Source organism: Colobus angolensis, unplaced genomic scaffold (assembly GCF_000951035.1).
Source record: "Colobus angolensis palliatus isolate OR3802 unplaced genomic scaffold, Cang.pa_1.0 Scaffold134, whole genome shotgun sequence".
NCBI lineage: Eukaryota > Metazoa > Chordata > Mammalia > Primates > Cercopithecidae > Colobus > Colobus angolensis.
The window spans coordinates 7,278,226-7,298,570 of record NW_012114422.1 but is presented as its reverse complement, the minus strand read 5'-3'; the positions used below and the strand labels follow the sequence as shown (position 1 = coordinate 7,298,570).

Here is a 20,345-nt window from a genome sequence, read left to right as displayed (position 1 = left end):
TAATTACAGTTCACTCATAGATCTACTGTGAAATAGATTTGAAAAAAAAAGATGCTGTAATCCTGCTAAAAAAAAAAAAAAGAAAAAAAAGAGTTTAGCATAGAACTAGCAATTAATCAGGCAGTCATTTATTAGACACCTAGTTTGTATCCACTAGCCTATTAGACTTTTAAGTCATATGAAAGGAGACATTCTCTAATTTTAATTACAGTTCACTCATAGATCTACTGTGAAATAGGTTGGGGTGATGAAGATCATGGGATTTATCCTTTTGGCAGGATGACAGATGAGGTACTTTGAGAGTTACTCTCTCTGAAATATAAGAAACATAGTAATGTTCATGTCATTATTAGTTCACAAGAAAACAAAAGAAATGTATAAAACTATGAATAAATACCATGCAAACAAACATACAGACACACACACACATACACACACAGACATACAAACATATATATTGGAGGCATTCCCTCTTAAATGAGGTACAATTTAATGAGGCCAGTTGTCATCTGTTCTAGTAAACATTTTACCAGATATACAAGAAAATTAAGATTTAAAAATTACATAATTTGTAAAAGAAGAACCTAAAATATTACTTACGGAAGACATGCTTGCTATGTAAGAAACTAAAAATAATTTACAAATGTTTTTAAATAATATGGATGCTTTATCCAGTGCCTAGTTAGATCAATATACAAAAAATAAATTTCATTTCTATATACCAAAAAAGTTCCAAATATAAAGATAAATACCACTTTCAATAGCAAAAAGCATTTTCAACATGTAATATATTTTAAAAAACGTTATTAAAAGATATTTAGAGACCTACATAAATGAAGAGATAAGTCAGACTTGTGTGTAGGGAGATTCAATACCTTAAGATATCAGTTCTCAACAAATCAGTTATAGATTCACTGCAATTCCAATAGAAAGCCCAAAATAAATTTTTGAAGAATTTTACAAGTTGATATGTGAAAGACAAATGGTCCAAGAGTAGTCAAAATACTCCCAAAGAACAAAAGGATTAAGTTTGTGGAGTATCTGACTTATAAGATACAGTCTTATCTTACAGTAATAATAATAATAAGCCAATTTGTGGTAGTTTGGGTACATACAAACTTACCAAGAGAACAAGATCCATAATCCAAAATCCAATATACTTGTATATAGAATAGTTATATATATTAGAGTTTGCTGATCATTGGAGAAAGAAGGGCTATTTATTAAATAAAAAGTACTGAGACAACTGGGTGTTCATATTGGAGGGAAAAGTGAAAGGAATACTGTGCTAATTTATATTGCTGTGTAAAAAATTACCAAAAATTAGCAATGTGAAACAATGTAAATTTGTTATCTCACAATTTCCACAGGAAAAGAGTCTGGGTATGGATATCTGGGTCTTCTTTTCAAGGTTGTACCAGGGTGAAATCAAAGCATTGGTCTGGGATGGGATCTCATTTGAAACTGTAGGGCTTCTTCCAGGCTCACTTGTTGGCAGAATTCAATTATTGTGGTTGTAGGACTTAGGCCCTCAGCTCCTAAAGGGCACCCACTGCTCCATGTTAAACGTGCCTTTCCACAGCATGGCAGAAGTTTGTATCTTCAAGTCCAACAGGAGAGCATCTCTTCTGATTTTTTGTTAGCTTGTTTTTGATCTCTTACTTCTAGACCTTCTTTTAAAGAGAATCCCCTGAATTAGTCAGGGCCACTCAGAATAATCTCCCTTTTGATGAACTTAAAGTCAACTGATTAGAGACCTTAATTACACATCTGTAATATTCCTTCACCTTTTCCATATAATATAAGCTAATCATAGGATTGATAATCCATCTTCTTCATAGATCTTGCCTACACTGAAGGGGAGGGTATTATATAGGTTATCTACACCAGGGGATTAGAATATTGGAAGACATCTTAGAATTCTGCCTCCAACACATTCCTACTTTGCAGTTTCTATAAAAGTCAATTCACAAAAGATAAAAGATATGAAGATACATCTGTATGAGCTTGTGTCATTAATATTAATAATTTTTACCAGAGTAGGATTTGTTTATCTACTATTTTATGAGTAGATAAGTAAGTCCTACTCTGGTAAAATTAATAACTTTTTGTATCAAATAATCTAACAAGGAAGCTGTGAACTTGAAGCTATTGCAACACATATAATATAAGGAATTAGTACCCATAATATATAAAGCTGATCTCAACTAGTGAGCCAGGTTCAATGGTGTACTATGAGTTAGCCACAGGTAGAACTAAGATATTGATTTAACTCCCTCTATGGAACAGAAGGTCCTGGGCAAAAAATAAAAATAAAATTTCCATTATAAGCAGCTTCATCTGTTCACCTTTGTGTATTACAAATATTATTGTTTTTAAAGTGTGCTGTAATGGAATGCTTTTGAAATCACCAATATAAAGAATTCTTGCAATAAATAGCAAGTAGACAAGCAGTCTGAGGAAAAAAGATGCCAAAACACAAATAGCTGTGTCACAGAAAAGGAAATATGAATGATATATAAACATATAAAAAGATATGCAACTCAATTAGTAAAAAGGAAAACACACACACACAAAACAAAACAACAAAAAACACTTTTACACCTACTCGAGTAGTAGGAATAAATACATTCAATGTACGCAAATGTGAACATTTGAATTGGTAAAACAATTTTGGAAAACCATATGGGACTAGGTTATAAAATGAATTTTTGCTGTTATTACCTAGCAAGTGTACTGCCTAGAGACATACTTCAAAATGTGAACCAAAAGATATTTAATATTGGTCATGACCATGTTGCTTATAGTAGCCAAAAAAAAAAAGAAAATGGGAAACAATGTAAATCTATATTGACAGGTAATTATCAATGGAAAGTATTTATATTTAACTATACATGGAACAAATACACATATTTTAAAAATTATGATCATGTAGGCTGGGTACGACGGCTCACGCCTGTAATCCCAGCATTTTGGGATGCTGAGGCAGGTGGATCATGAGGTCAGGAGATCGAGACCATGGCTAACACAGTGAAACTCCGTCTCTACTAAAAAATACAAAAAAATTAGCCAGGCATAGTGGCTGCCTATAGTCCCAGCTATTCTGGAGGCTGAGGCAGGAGAATGGCGTGAACCTGGGAGGCAGAGCTTGCAGTGAGCTGAGATCGCACCACCGTATTCCAGCCTGGGCAACAGAGCAAGATTCCGTCTCAAAAAAAAAAAAAAAAAAAAAAATTTATGATCATTTAAAATGTATAGGTCAAAGTTTTCATTCACATGATATATTTAAATTTGGACAAAACAATTGCTTTAGTCAATGCAAATATGAAAATATTTTATAAAACAAGAAATATGTGTAGTCAAAAATTGTTATATAGCAAAAGAAAGTCAGGATATAAATTCCTTTATTTTTAATTATTTTTATAATAATAAAGTAGCAAATAGTTATAAATATTGCTAAAGAAATATCTTCTTCATTTATTCTCTCATAATGTGGTAACCTTAGGCATTCATTTTATTAGATGATGAACAATAATTTATTATAAATTATTTTTTGCTGAAAACATGACTATATGTGGGACACTATGTAATTTTATGTAGTTTCTTTCTGTAGTGATTCTTAATTACATCTTTTCAATATTTTAGTTATTTTTAAAATTGCAATTTAACTAAATTTGAATTTTTGCATAGATATATAAGCAATATATGAATATATGAGTATATTTTAGTAAGAAATAATACTGAATTATATACCATGGTGTAGTGTGCCTCTCAAAGTATTGTGCTCCCAGTTTTGCCACTCATTTTAATATATTTGAGGAATTCTGTTACCAAAGGATACATAAAAATAAGCTTGATACCATTCTGGCAATCTAGATTCAAGTTTAGCTCTAACAAATTTTAAACTTTACTACTTAATGGAAATAGCACACTCTGTTTCTGCACATTAACTTCATAAAATATATATGCAAATGTGTGGAAAACCACTCTCCACCTACATATACTTTTTATAAAGCCTTCTTAGAGTAGATTTGCTTTAATCATTCTTCAAATAAGAGTATTCTATAAACAGAAACCATGCAATTTCATCGAAAATTTAATGCAGAAAATACAATACAGCAAGTAAAAGTCATGTGATGATATAATGATTGAACTTTAAGAATATTCTAACATGACTTGCTGCCATACTATGAAATTATATATATATATAACTGCTTGTGTGTGTGTGTGTGTGTGTGTGTGTGTGTGTGTGTGGAGAGACAAAGAATGCTTTTCTGTCATTGCTTTTTCTGTTGTTTCTATTACATAATACAATATATTTAAGGAAGGTGTATGTTTCTGTTTACTGCTAGGTTATCCAGATAAATTTTGAAGAATTTGATCTGGAGATTGGCTATGATACCTTGACAATTGGTGATGGGGGCGAAGTTGGAGATCCTAGGACTGTGCTACAAGTGTAAGTTCCCAATGTTTCATTTTCACCTTAGCCTATCGGGTACTAATAAAATTTTACTTTCAAATTATTGTTTTACATTGATCGCTCCCACTACTACCAGCAGAAGATGAACAGTAACTTAGTTATTATTAGTAACTTTCACAGAATCTGTTAGTGCTTCTTCAATGAGATTCAAGGCACTTTGGCTCAGTTCAATTGGGCTTCTCTAACAAAATGCAGTAAACTGGGTGACTTATAAACAATAGAAATGTATTTCTTATAGTTCTAGCTGCTAGGAAGTACCAGATTAAGGTGTCAACAGATTTGATGTCTGGTGAGGGCTTGCTCATCTAACCTGATGCTTCTCAAAATAGAGTCTTTTTGCATCACAAATGCATCACAAATACCTGGTGCACATTTGAAAATGTAGATTTTTAGGCCCTCAAGCCAAACTTAGTGAATCAGCATCTCCAGGATGTGAATTTATCAATCTATATTTTAACAGACTCACTTCATGATCCTTATGCACGTCAAAGTTTGAGAACAACTGATACAAATGTTAAAAAAATTAGTATCAGCAGGGACAGCTACTAGTGGTAATGCCCTTATTGTGTGGGTTTGTGTATTTCTTACTGTATACATTGACTAAAGGTAAGCTAATTTTTTTTCCTTTTTTTCTTTTCCTTTTCATTCTCTTCTCCCTCTTCTTTTTATTTTCTTTTTAATTTTAAAAGAAGGCCTCCTAGAACTATTATTCCAGAATCCTGTAATAAACCAGAATCCTGTAATAAACCAAGGGTTAACCTCATAACCACACATAGTATATTATAGACCCCAATATTACTGTTCTTTAGTCTTATTTTTCTAGAAAACAAAGCAAATACAAAACCTACTCACCTGTCTTCATGCATCCTTGACCTCAACTTCAACCTCTCTCCCCTGTCTGCAACACGGATATCATTGATCAACATGATTTGCTTGTCTATCTCTGGCCTACTACAGTTCCATTTTGTGTTTCCTAAGGTGTGATGGACAAATGGGCCAGCATTTTACATGCTTTACATGTTCAGTTATTAGTTCGTTTTCACATTGCTTGAAAGAACTACCTGAGACTGGGTTATTTATGAAGAAACGACATTTAATTTACTTTCAGTTCCACAGGCTTAACAGGAAACATGACTGGGAGGCCTCAGGAAACTACAATCATGGAGGAAAGCAAAGGGGAAGCCAGGACCTTCTTCACATGGTGACAGGGGAGAGAGAGAGAGAGAGAAAGCAAAGGGGGAAGTCCCACACACTTTAAGACCATCAGATCTTGTGAGAACTCACTCACTATCATGAGAACAGCATGGGAGAAATCCACCCCCCATGATCCAGTCACCTCCCACTAGGTCCCACCTCCAATTTGACATGAGATTTCGGTGGGGACACAAATCCAAACTATATCAATTATGTTGCTCACATTTTTGTAACTTCATTCTTAATACTTCCTCTCCTGAAAATGATCAGCAGTTTTCTTGCACCTGAGCAACATGTTGAGCCTGTTAGGAATATCACCACACTGACATTTTCCAGAAATAATCAACAGTTCCTACTAAATTTTATTGTAGTTTTATACCTGACAGATTAGATTTCATTTTAATATAAAATTACATATATTTAAAATGCAATATACTGTAAAATTGTATATATATAAATTGGCAGCAACAGAGCTGCTCTGATGATTAGCTATGCTTTTTTTCCTGTTATTGTTTGTCAAATACAGAGTTTTAAGGAACTGAAAATTACATGTAAAAATTTGAATTTATGGTTTCTTGCAAAACTGGTGACACTAGATCTTCATAGTCACGTGGCAAAAATTGGCTGGGACTGTCTTCTGCCTCCTTTAGAGAGGGCATAGAATCTTTGTGGCCACTCATCCGTCTATCATTTTCCACTCGAGCTTCTAAGGTCCTTTGCTTTCCTGCCTGGGCCTGTAACTATTTAATTATGCAACACCTGATATAAGGCAAAATGTGGATTGCTTTCTCTATCAATTTATCCATTGTTTTCCAAGTAAATATATTTGTTTCTTTACCTGACACTCATAAACATTGAAGTTTCTTGGATATCAATAATATATAGTAAATTTGGTAACTAATCCCCATGCATTGCAGATGTTTCTTTCTACATGTTTGATAGATCCCATCATATGCACTTCAGAAATAAAATTATAAAACATGCATTTGATGGGATATCTTTTCCTTTTTCTGTTTAAGACAGAAAACTGGATTTTAGGTTCAGATTTTTAAAAACATGGACAAGAAAAAGCAGGCTGGCTAGTCAATTGACTAAAAAATATTTTTAAGAAGATTTTATCATATATCTGCCACAAAAAAACTTTGTATCTCAGCATTGGATAAAATATTAGAAATCATCTTGTCCAACTGACATCCAAGATCATAGATGCTATGTCCTCCTATTGCTGCTTTTTTTAAAAAAAAGCTATTTGAGCTAATTAGTATCACACAATTATAGGTGGAAAATATATATATATATATATACATATATATATATATATAACACTGTTATAGTAACCCAGTAAAACACAGAAGAAAGATGTCAAAATTATCTTAAATACTCAACCATTAGAACGGTTTAAATATAAAAAGAGTACATTTATTGGGATTAAGCAATGGTCTATACAATCTCTAATGTTAAAAATAAAATGTGTGTTTGAACCATATTTTTCACCCTGTTTCAATGTTAGAAAAATTCTGAAGACAATCATGAATTCTGATATACCAGCTGATATTCTTTTTGCACAGAAAATCATTGTATAAATAATATGGAATGACTATTAGATATTATTTTTCAAAAGAATACCAAGTATCCAAATGGTTGTTCCTACACCATCCAATTTAAAGATTCCAATGAGAACTGCATCTTCAGTTAGGATTAAAAATTAAGGCTTTGAGGCAGGGCCAATATGGCCAACTAGAAGCAGCAGCAATTGGAGGCTCCCATTGAAAAGAACCACAACAGTGTGCAAATCCTGCACTGACAATCAAGATATCCAGGTTCTGTCATCAGAACTGACTAGGCAACTGACATATTCCAAGGAGAGGAAGGAAGAGCAGTGTGGTGCAGCAGCCTACCTGAGAGCCACATGGGGCAGGGGAGCCCCCATTCCACAGCCAAGGGAGGTGGTGAATGAGTGTGCTGTCCAGCCTGAGAAACCATGTATTTTCCACGGAACTGTGCAACCCACAGATAGGATGATCCCAGTCATGAGCACATGCCACCAGGACCTAGGATCCCAACAAGAGAGCCACACAGATTCTCAATAGCCACTTATCCAGAATCTGCTTAAGCCTGCTGAGCTCCCAGGTGAAGGGGTGGCCAGCACCTCAGCTGTGGCTGCCTGATGTCTAAATCATTTGAGCTTCAGAGTTGGCAGCCAACACTGGGACTGATAGCGGCCTAACACACTAAACTCCCAGGGCAGGGGAAGGGTGGCAGCAATCTCTCTAGCTCCAGGCCATGCTTTTCTCCTGTTGGAGCTAGAAAGACTGGATGGCTTGGTCTCAAGAGGTATCCCCCATAGCCCAACATACCGGCTGTGGCAGACTGGCCAGAGAGCCTCTTCAGGCCTGAACCTGACGCATCCTACCCCACTGGGTTGGGCCTCCCTGCAGGAACTCCAAGAACTCCAGCCAGGGGCTCAGGGACAGAACTCTGATCTCCCTGGGCCTGAGTCCCTAGTGGGAGTGGTGGCCGCAGTCTCCAGGGACCAGCAGACTTAGTTTTTCCTTTTGCTAGTTATGAGCAATCCAGGCAGACCAGGCAAGTGATTTTCCTTTCAGCAAAGCATACCCCTTCCACCAAGGGACAAAGTGCTCCATTAAACAGGACCTGCTCCCCATGCCACCCAACTGGATGAGACCCTCCAACAAGAGTTCTCAGACACCCTATACAGGAGTGTTCCTACTGGCATCAGGTCAGTGCCCCTTGAGGTCAGAGATCACAGAGGAAGGAACAGGAACCTATCTTTGCTGTTCTCTAGCCTCCTCAAGTGACATCTCCAGATGCGGGAGTGAACCAGATGAATAGGGCCTGAAGTGAACCCCTAGTAAACTGCAGCAGCCTTACAGAAGAGGGACCTGACCATTGAAAGAAAAACAAACAAACAGAAAGGAACAACAGCAGCATCAACAACAAAAAAAAGTTCCCACAAAAACCCCATCTGAGGGTCAGCAGCCTCAATGACAGAAACTAGATAAGCTCATGAACATGAGAAAAAATAAACAACAACAACAACAACAAAAAGATGAAAATCCAAAAGGCCAGAATGTCTCCGCTCTTCCAAATGATTGCAACGCATCTCCAGCAAGGGCACAGAACTGGACAGAGGATGAGATGGAAGAATTGACAGAAGTAGTCTTCAGATGTTGAGTAATAACAAATTGCTGAGCTAAAGGAGAATGTTCTAACCCAATGCAAAGAAGATAAGAACCTTGATAAAAGGTTATAGGAGCTGCTAACTAGAATAACCAGTATAGAGAGAAACATAAATGAACTGATGAAGTTGAAAAACAGAGCAGGAGAACTTTGTGAATCATACACAGGTATCAATAGCCAAATTGATGAAGTAGAAGAAAGGATATCAGAGTTTGAAGACCATCTTGTTGAAATAAGGCATGCAGACAAGATTAAATAAAAAAGAATGAAAAGGAATGAACAAAATCTCTGAGAAATATGGAACTGTGTCAGAAGACTGAACCTATGATTGATTGGAGTATGGTAAAGAGATGGTTAGAATGGAACCAACTTGGAAAACACACTTCAGGATATTATCCAGGAGAACTTCCCCAACCAGCAAGGCAGCCCAACATTCAAATTCAGGAAATACGGAGAACACCACCAAGATACTCCATAAGAAGATCAACTCGAAGACACATAATCATCAGATTCCCCAAGGTTGAAATAAAAGAAAAAATGTTAAGGGCAGCCAGGGAGAAAGGTCAGGTCACCTACAAAGGGAAGTCCATCAGACTAGCAGTGGTTCTCTCAGCATAAACCCTGCAAGCCAGAAGAGAGTGGGGCCCAATATTCAACATTCTTAAAGAAAAGAATTTTCAGCTCAGCATTTTATTTCCAGTCAAACTAAGCTTCATAAGCAAAGGAGAAATAAAACCTTTTCAAGATAAGAAAATACTGAGGGATTTTGTCACCATCATGCCTGCCTTGCAAGAGCTCCTGATGGAAACACTCAATATAGAAAGAAAAAACAAGTAACAGCCACTGCATAAACACACCAAAATATGAAGACCAAATGACACTATGAAGAAACTGCAACAGTTAGTGTCCAAAATAACCAGATAGCGTCATGATCACAGGATCAAATTCACATGTAACAATACTAACCTTAAATGTAAGTGGACTAAATGCCCCAATTTTAAGACAAAGACTGGGAAATTGGATAAAGAGTCAAGACCCAACAGTGTGCTGTATTCAGGAGCCCCATCGCATGTGCAAAGACACAAATGGGTTCAAAATAAAGGGATGGAGGAAACTTTACCAAACAAATGGAAAGCAAAAAAAAAAAAAAGCAGGGGTTCCAGTCCTAGTTTCTGACAAAACAGACTTTAAACCAACAAGGTAAAAAAAGACAAACTGGGCATTACATAATAGTAAAAGGATCAATTCAACATGAGGAGCTAACTATCCTACTTATATATGCACCCGATACAGGAGCACCCAGATTCATACAACAAATTCTTAGAGACCTATAAAGGGACTTAGACTCCCACACAATAATAGTGGAAGACTTTAACACCCCACTGCCAATATATTTAGACATATCAGCAAGAGAGAAAATTAACAAGGATATTCAAGACTTGGAATTGATCTATGGATCAAGTGGACCTAATAGACATCTACCGAACTCTCCACTCCAAATCAACAGAATATATTTTCTTCTCCCTGCCACATGGCATTTATTCTAAAATTGACCACATAATTAGAAGTAAAACACTATTCAGCAAATGCAAAAGAACTGAAATCATAACAGTCTCTCAGACCAAAGTGCAATGAGACTAGAACTCAGGATTAGGAAACTCACTCATAATCACACAACTACATGGAAACTGAGCAACCCATTCCTGAATGACTCCTGGGTAGATAATGACATTAAGGAAGAAATCAAGAAGTTCTGTGAAACCAATGAGAATAAAGAAACAACATACCAGAATCTCTGTGACACAGCTAAAACACTGTTAAGAGGGAAATGTACAGCAGTAAATGCCTACATAAGAAAGCTAGAAAGATCTCAAATTGACACCCTAACATCACAATTAAAAGAAATAGAGAAGCAATAGCAAGCAAATTCAAAAGGTAGCAGAAGACAAGAAATAACTAAGATCAAAACAGTACTGGAGGAGATAAAGACATGAAAAATCCTTCAAAAAATCAATGAAGCCAGAAGTTGTTTTTTTTTTTAAAGTAACAAAATAGACCACTAGCTAGACTAATAAAGAAGGAAATAGGGAAGAATCAAATAGACACAATAAAAAATGAAATACAAACTACCACAGAAATACAAACCACCATCTGAGAATACTATAAACACCTATATGCAAATAAAATAGAAAATCTAGAAGAAATGGAAAAATTCCTGGACACATACACTCTCCCAAGACTAAACCAGTAAGAAGTCAAATTCCTGAATAGACCAATAACAAGTTCTGAAATTGAGGCAATAATTAATAGAGTACCAACGAAAAAAAGGTCAGGACCAGATGGATTCACAGACGAATTCTACCACAGGTACAAAGAGGAGCTGGTACCATTCCTTCCGAAACTCTTCCAAGGAGTTGAAATGGAGAGACTCCTGCCTAACTCATTTTATAAAGCCAGCATCATCCTGATACCAAAACCTGGCAAAGACACAACAAAAAAAAGAAAACTTCAAGCCAATATCCCTTATGAACATCAATGTAAAAATCCTCAATAAAATAGTGACAAACTGAATCCAGCATCACATCAAAAAACTTATCCCACACAATCAAGTTGGCTTCATCCTTGGATACAAGGCTGGTTTATCATATGCAAATTAATAAATGTAATCCATCATAAAAGAGAACCAATGACAAAAACCACATGATTATCTTAATAGATACAGAAAAAGCCTTCAATAAAATTTGACACCCCTTCATGTTAAAAACTCTCAATAAACTAGGTATTAATGGAACTTATCTCAAAATGATAAGAGCTATTTATGACAAACCCACAGCCAATATTGTACAGAATGGGCAAAAGCTGGAATTATTCTCTTTGAAAACCGTCACAAGACAAGGATGCCCTCTCTCACCGCTCCTATTCAACACAGGATGGTGGAAGAGAAAGAAATAAAAAGAGAAAATAAAGAGAAAGAAATAAAGAGAGTAAGTCAAATTGTCTCTGCAGATGACATGATTCTATATTCAGAAAACCCGATTTTCTCAGCCCCAAAACTTCTTAAGCTGGTAAACACCTTCAGCAAACTCTCAGGATACAGAAGCATGTACAAAAGTCACAAAAGTTCCTATACTCCAACAATAGACAAGCAGACAGCCAAATGATGAGTGAACTCCCAGTTACAATTGCTACAAAGAGAGTAAAATACTTAGGAATACAACTTACAAGGGATGTGAAGGACCTCTTCAAGGAGAACTACAAACCACTGCACAAGAAAATAAGAAAGGACATAAACAAATGGAAAAAGATTCCATGCTCCTGGATAGGAAGAATCAATATCGTGAAAATGGCCATACTACCCAAAGTAATTTATAGATTCAATGCTATCCCTATCAAACTACCATTGACATTCATCAAGGAATTATAAAAAAAAAAAAAACTAATTTAAATGTAATATGGAACCAAAGAAGAGCCTGTATAGCCAAGACAATCCTAAGAAAAAAAAACGAAGGTGGAGGCATCATGGTACTGACCTCAAACTATACTACAAGGCTACAGTAAACAAAACAGCATGGCACTGGTATGAAAACAGTCATATAAACCAATGGAACAGAACAGAGACCTCAAAAATAACACTACACATCTACAACCATCTGATCTTCAACAAACCTAACAGAAACAAGCAACAGAGAAAGGGTTTCCTATTCAATGAATGGTGCTGGGAAAACTGGCTAGCCATATGCAGAAAACTGAAACTGGACCCTTTCCTTACTCCCTGTACAAAAATTAACTCAAGGTGGATTAAAGACTTAAATGTAAAACCCAAAACCATAACAACTCTAGAAGAAAGCCAGGGCAATACCATTCAGGACATAGGCATGGGCAAAGACTTCATGACAAAAATACCCAAAGCAATTGCAACAAAAGCCAAAATTGACAAATGGGATCTAAATTAACTAAAGAGCTTTTGCACAGCAAAATAAACTATCATCAAAGGGAACAGACAACCTACAGAATGGGAAAAGATTTTTGCAATCTACCCATCCAACAAAGGTCTAATACTGAGAATCTACAAGGAACTTTGAAAAGTTTACAAGAAAACAGCAAACAACCCCATCAAAAAGTGAGCAAAGGACATGAACAGACACTTCTCAAAAGAAGACATTTTTGTGGTCAACAAACATGAAAAAAAATAACTCAACATCATTGATCATTATAGAAATACAAATCAAAACCACAGTGAGATATTATCTCACACCAGTCAGAACGGCAATTATTAAAAATTCGAGAAACAATAGATACTGGGAAGCTTGGAGAAATAGGAATGATTTTACATTGCTGGTGAGAATGTAAATTAGTTCAACAACTGTGGAAGACAGTGTGGCGATTCCTCAAGAATCTAGAACAAGAAATACCATTTGACCCAGCAATTCCATTACTGGGTATATACTCAAAGGAATATTAAATCATTCTACTATAAAGGTACATGCACACATATGTTTATTGAAGCACTATTTGCAATGGTAAAGACACGGAACCAACCCAAATGCCCATCAGTGATAGACTGGATAAAGAAAATATGCTACATATACACCATGGAATACTATGCAGCCATAAAAAAGGAATGAGATCATATCCTTGGTGGGTACATGGATGAAGCTGGAAGCCATCATCTTCAACAAACTAAGAAAGAAACAGAAAACCAAACACTGCATGTTCTCACTCATAAGTGGGAGTTGAACAACATGGACACAGGGAGGAGAACAACACACACCAGAGCTAGTTGGGGTGGTGGTGAGTGGAGGAAGAGAGAAGAGCATTAGGACAAATAGCTAATGCATGTGGGGCTTAAAACCTAGATGATGGCTTGATAGGTGCATCAACCACCATGGCACATGTATACATACGTAGCAAACCTACAAGTTCTGTACTTGTATCCTGAACTTAAAGTAAAATAAATAAATCATAATAATAACAAAAAGGTCTGATGCCTCATTCCACAACCAATACCCTTTAGGCTATTCATTCAATGGATGCAAATTTGCCCTTTAGTGAGAGTGTGAGAAAGCTAGGAAAATTCTTTAAAAGATCAATTATCTTTAAACAATCATAAAACTGTGAGACTAGCAGGCACACAGACAAATTCAGATTTAGCCCTTTTGATAATTATGTATATTACGTTTTTGTAAAACTCAAAAAGAGGGCACTAGTCCTTACTACACAATTTTTAGGCAGTGAAAAGAAAACACCTATGTATTTTAAATATAGTAATTAATTAACAATTGAGCTCTTTCTTAATCAAATGACACTTCTGTGTAAGCATACCAAACCTTTCACTTTGTTCACACCTACTTCTCATAGGGTTTAATCCATTCTCATTTGATGTCAAGTGCCTCAAATAATCTACTATATTTTTTATTATTGGTTTTGTCAGACTTCTAAATGTTCTCTTTATTAAGTACAGATGATACCCTTCTTTCCTTTTACATTGGAGAGCAGGAATGAAAATGTTTTAAAATGAATTTAATTCTATAATAAATAATTGAGATCAAGTAGCAGATGAAGCTAGAGGGATTGAATAATTAAGTAAATGAAATAAGACTGCAACTAATTTTTTGAAGAAGGTGATGCCAAAATTAGCTAGACAGCATAAAACCAGAAAAAAGAACAACTATGTTGATGGGACATGCCCTTACATCCCAAGTGAACAGTCAAATGGAAATAGCTGAGTTTTCTTCTTCTGCTCTTAGGAAAATTAAAGAAAACAGTGTTACTTTTTTTTATATTCCCACATGACTGTTGTCATATTGTAATTAGTTTATGTAGTCTACCAAAGTATAAGTACTTCATCATATACAGTGTCCTCACTCTAAGAAGTTATATTAATTTTAAAAAATCTGTGATTCCTAATTTTGTTCTATATTCTTCCATTTATCATCAGAAAATGTGTTTCTCAAACTTGCTGTTCTCCCTCAGAAACAAAATTATACTTCTCTGAAAATGTAACTATCTTTTCCTCAAGTGGGGATAAATATGACAGAATTTGACTTGGGCCCACGTCCTAGAGGTGTTTTAATAGGACTGGCTGTCTGGCTAAAAGGAACATGCACACATGTGTTTACTGAAGCACTATTTACAATGGCAAAGACATGGAACCAACCCAAATGCCCATCAACAATAGACTGGGTAAAGAAAATGTGGTACATATACACCATGGAATACTATGCAGCCATAAAAAAGAATGAGATTTTACAGACTTGGAGTTGAATCAAAAGTTCCTTTGAACTCTAAGACTCTGTGATAGCAGAATTACCTGGATTTATATTCACCAAAGAAGTTGACATAAATTTGAGTGAACCTGAATTTTAAGACTTGTATGATTTCCCTGCTGGAATGTGGAGGCATTGGAAAGTCTATCTGCCAGCCCCAGAGGCCAATTGTCCACCCTCTCCTCTCAATTTCAACTCCATTCATCATAACCCATGTCAACCTAGCCTGCATGTTCAAACTGTCCACCCACCCTGCAAACAGCCTCCCATTGCACCTAGGGATGTACAGGTGAGGTGTGTGTTCAAGTTGTGGGATATGGACCTGGAAAAAAGGCCTATGCAGGTCCTAGTAACAGGGAATTCCAGGGTACCACATACCTGTGTGTTCTAGAACAGTGCTTCACAAACAAACAGTAAAATAGATTTGATTTTTATTTCTGATTTTTCTTGAACTGATATTTTATAACAAGTTATAGAAAAAAAGAAATAAAATATAATAAATACAATCTCATTAATTTTCATGATGAAATTCACCTGACATAAAATTACTCTTTCAAATTGCTCTAGAAATTTTGAAAGGTAACACCCAGTTTCTGTGTTTATCATGTTGTTGTCTGGAAACAACTATAGGGTCTCAAAGGGGTGGTGGAGAAGGGACACAAATTTCAGCCAGGCAGGCACATTCCTGAGAGTTAAACTGGAGAAAGTTCAGAGCAGGGCTTTCTACAGGGAAAGAATCAGAGAAGGGGCCCATCTTACCCACATTTCAAAACAGTACTAAATACATGGCATGGCAAATTTTCAAAAATGTATTTTAAAACCTCAGTTGAGGCCGGGCGCGGTGGCTGAAGCCTGTAATCCCAGCACTTTGGGAGGCCGAGGCGGGCAGATCACAAGGTCAGGAGATCGAGATCACGGTGAAACCCCGTCTCTACTAAAAATACAAAAAATAAGCCGGGCGCGGTGGCGGGCGCCTGTAGTCCCAGCTACTCAGGAGGCTGAGCCAGGAGAATGGCGTGAACCCGGGAGGCGGAGCTTGCAGTGAGCCGAGATCGTGCCACTGGAAACAGAGAAAAACTTTTTTCCCAAAAAAAAAAAAAAAAAACCTCAGTTAAAGGAAATGTATTTTAAATGATGCTTTTCTAACAGTTAAAACTAGTTTTCATTTAGACATTTTATTCAGCAATCTCTTTACCTATTTGTGAACTCCATTTTGCTTTTTAAGTTTAATTCATGTGCTAGAGAGTTAATTTTGGCACCAAAATTATTTTACAAGTAAATTGATTTAAAAAGATTGAATAGCTGAAAGTGAGAACACATAGCCAAAAGAAGAAGCCATCTCATATCAAAATATTTAAAAGTCTTTTATTAGAAGATGACTTCAGCCTATGTTCAACTATTATGTTCTAATTATTTTAATAAGCACATAATGTATCACTTTGATACATATTTGACAAGCTATGGAACATTCTAACATTTTCTAATTCAGTCAAAGTTTTAAGTATTGTAAATATATGACTTTCTGTGTTTCATTTTGTTTCAGTATTTAGGTTCTAAAAGGTAAAATCAAATTACTTACTCTATTCTATAAAAAAAAAGTTCATAGAGTCATAACATATTCAATAGCTAAAATACTCCTGCAAAAAATACATCAATTACAAAGCATTAAAAAATAATAATTACACAAATTTCATTTTATGAAGTATAAAGCATATTTTTTGTAATTTGCTAACTTAAAAATAATTGAAATGTGCAATATCTTTTCAACTTGAGGCTTTAGCTCCAAGGAAATATTCATTACAAAGTTATGACCAATAAAATTATTTAGCAATAAAGCACTGTAATTGGATGCCATACTCTTGCTAAATTCGCCATACAGATAAAAATTTCTAAAATGATGAAAATTTAAACTCACAATTCAGAGATTGATTGAATCTGTCATTTGTTGTGCCATATCTACAGCCCACTTTATCTTTTCTCTCTCTATCTCTATTATCTCTATCTCTGTGTTCATTGCCACACCAATAGAGTTACCTGGAGGATGTTTTTTCCCAAAGTTTGAAATAGCATTTATTCCTGGCAACTTCAGAGTCATCTAGTGACAAAAGTCAATAGAGATCAAAATATGAACTTGACATTTGGTAATAATTCAGATAAAGGATTTGAATAATAATATTTTAATATTTTACAGGATATCAAAAGAACTTTAATTTTTTCATAGATTCTTTCCCGTGTGCTATTTTTACACTTACGTAGAAATTCATCTGATAGTGGAAATGTATGTAATTTATTGGAGAGAACTAACAGTGATGGTAGTGCAATTACTGGCTTTGAGATTACTTCCAGCTCTCTAGGAGATGTTGATTATTAGTCTACCCTTTTCATCTGTATACAGCAGACTAAGAGGGTTAGACATTAATTCTACCAGATACATGATAATCTTTCATTTTTCTGCATTTTCTTTTGCATGTGTCACTATTAGATTCATTAGATTCATGGTAACACTATAAAAACTACATGAAAACATGCAACACAGATTAAAAAATTATCTTTTATTAAGACATCTCTGAAAATTTTGTGGGTATACACTAATGTTGGATGACTTCTAATTGAGCTAACATCTTAAAGAAGGTAAAACATGCTTGTCTAGATATCTAAACCTGGTTTATTCTATCACTTTGGAATTCTGATTTCTCCAGGATAAGTTAGTACGATGTCAAATCTCATTCTCAGAAATATGTTAGTATGGACTAACAACACTTTTCCCTAATTATTCTCCTTTTTATTTTAAACACACACACACACTTCTGGGTTAATATAATAATTTGTAAATAAATATTTTGTTTATTGAACTTAATGGTATTTTAATAAACAATATTGTTACTAGCTTTATGGAAAAGATAGTTCTGTTTTCTATTAGGCTTGTAAATAGATGACTATCATTGCTCTTATTTCATCGAGCCTTATATTTTGTCAAATACATACTATTGCTTTAACTATTCAGCAACATTCTTTTTTAAAATCTAGGCCCTACTCCTTTTGGTAACATACTAGTAAACATGATATTTGCCTTGAACAAATTCTCCTATATCCAGGGAGTTAGACTTTCGTAACTTTGCTTTTCGCTTCAACAGATACCAACAAAGACCATGGGTTAATGAAAGAAGAAAATATACTAAATATGGCAAAAGGTGATATTTTTAGAGATTAATTGCCACAGTATAAAAAGGGCTTGGAGAATTGACCAGTCAGACAAATTCTTAGCCCCTTATGCTATAATTATTAAGACAAGAAAAATAAATGTCTTCTTACTGCCTTTTCCTCTATCTTGCACCCTCTCTTTCCTCCTTCACCGTGCACACTCACAAACACACACACTCATCCCTTGAGGGCAACAATTATCTTCTCTTCATCTCAAATTTTCCCAAATGCCTTACAGAGAACCTTGAGTTAATATTGTTAGGTGTTCACGTGAATTATAAAGGAAGAAGAAAAAATATTCTACTCCAAGACATACCTACTGAGACATGTCAACAGAAAGGGTGTCTTTGCAAATATTAATCATGAGCTGTAGATATGTCATGAGCTGTAGATATGCCATGAGCTGTAGAGCTCTAAAATCCCACCTGGGGATTTTAGCACTCATTGATACCACTTCCAGGAAAATCACTCAAACTGATGGGAGTAGTTTTCTCATCATGTTGATGAGATTTCATATGTAGTTATCTGTGTGATCTGCTATAGGGCAATAATAAATATATGCTCTTGGAACGCAGAATTACTTTAGACCACAATATGAAAATAATCTCTGTGACATTTTGACTATTGGTAAAAAATGACTAAATGTAAGGAATGATTTATTCTGTATGGTTCATCATTATTTCCTCATTGTGATTTTTGCTACGTATGTCTCATGTTAAAACACTGATGATTTCCCTGAAAAAAGGGTTTTCTTCTGTGTTGCTTGCTTTTGTTTTATATATGCATGTATTTGTTTTTGAATAAATTGAATTGTTTAAAATGAACTAAAATAATGTTTAGTTGTTTTTCCTTTTGTCCTCAGGAATATTTACACTGCAGCAGGCATTTCAAAGGTGGTTATAGAGAAGAAATTAGGGGAAAATATAGTAAAAAGCATAAGCTGGATTTCTTCCTACAAATACTAAGTGTTATAAGCAAGACTTGGTTGGAGCCTTAAATATATACAATGAAGTATCCATATTCCATCTTTGAATACAAAGATGTGGATGCTAAAGATTTGGCCTTCAAATTCAATTTTCTAAAAATAAAACTCAATATAGAAATCTATTTGTAAAAGTAATAAGACCCACGACAAACATTATCCTACCTATTAAGTTTTTGAATTAGCCAATAAACTAACACTTCTGTATCCTAAGTCCCTAAATAAAGTTAAAACAACAATTATTGACAACTCAGCTAAGTGAACTAACATTTATATAGTCCCATTATTCCATAATGCTTTATATATTTTGATTTTAAAAACAATACATTATTCTTCCACTGCATTGGCCCACATTCTGAGCTGTGGTATGATCTGGGATCACTGCAACCTCCACTTCCCAGGTTCAAGCAATCCTTCTGCCTCAGGCCTCCTAGTAGCTGGGATTGCAGGACCCACCATGCCCGGCTAATTTTTGTATTTTTAGTAGACATGCTGTTTCACCATGTTGGCCCAGCTGGTCCCGAACTCCTAACTTCAGGTGATCCACTCGCCTTGGCCCCACAAAGTGCTGGGATTATAGGCCTGAGCCACCATGCAGGTCATAATGAGCATTTCGAATTAAATGGCCTTAGAGATCAAGTACTGGCAGAGAATTTTCCTTAGATCTACATAAAGATAAGACTGACCCACTAAGGAGAGCAATTGTTCTTGTGCTATTGCATTAAACATTATAAGAGAGAAGACCAAGAATGTAACCACACCTGAACAGACTCTTTTTCAATACAATGACTGTCTCCAAAGATCATTTAAATTCCAAAAAGAACTATTTACAAGTTATTTTAACTTCTGTTCCTCTATTCAATCATTCTCCCTAGTGAGTATTTATTGCCCCTGAATCAGTTTCCTCTTCTCTCCCTCCCCTAACCTGTTTTGGCAGGAACCAAGTCCCCATTATTTCTGTAACCTCAAGATGGTATATAAACTTCTGGAACTCACTGCAACATCAGGCAATCACTCTGTG

At 35.3% G+C, this 20,345-nt stretch overlaps 1 protein-coding gene across 2 annotated transcripts in view; it reads left to right on the top strand.

Annotated features, from left to right (window-relative positions):
- The window catches only part of CSMD3 (CUB and Sushi multiple domains 3), a 1,254,780-nt gene that overhangs the window by 624,711 nt on the left and 609,724 nt on the right, over positions 1-20,345 (top strand). For both annotated transcript variants that reach the window (XM_011934353.1, XM_011934352.1), the window contains one exon: positions 4,353-4,456. In XM_011934353.1, coding sequence (XP_011789743.1) covers positions 4,353-4,456 — 104 coding nt within the window. The remainder of the gene's footprint in view (positions 1-4,352; positions 4,457-20,345) is intronic.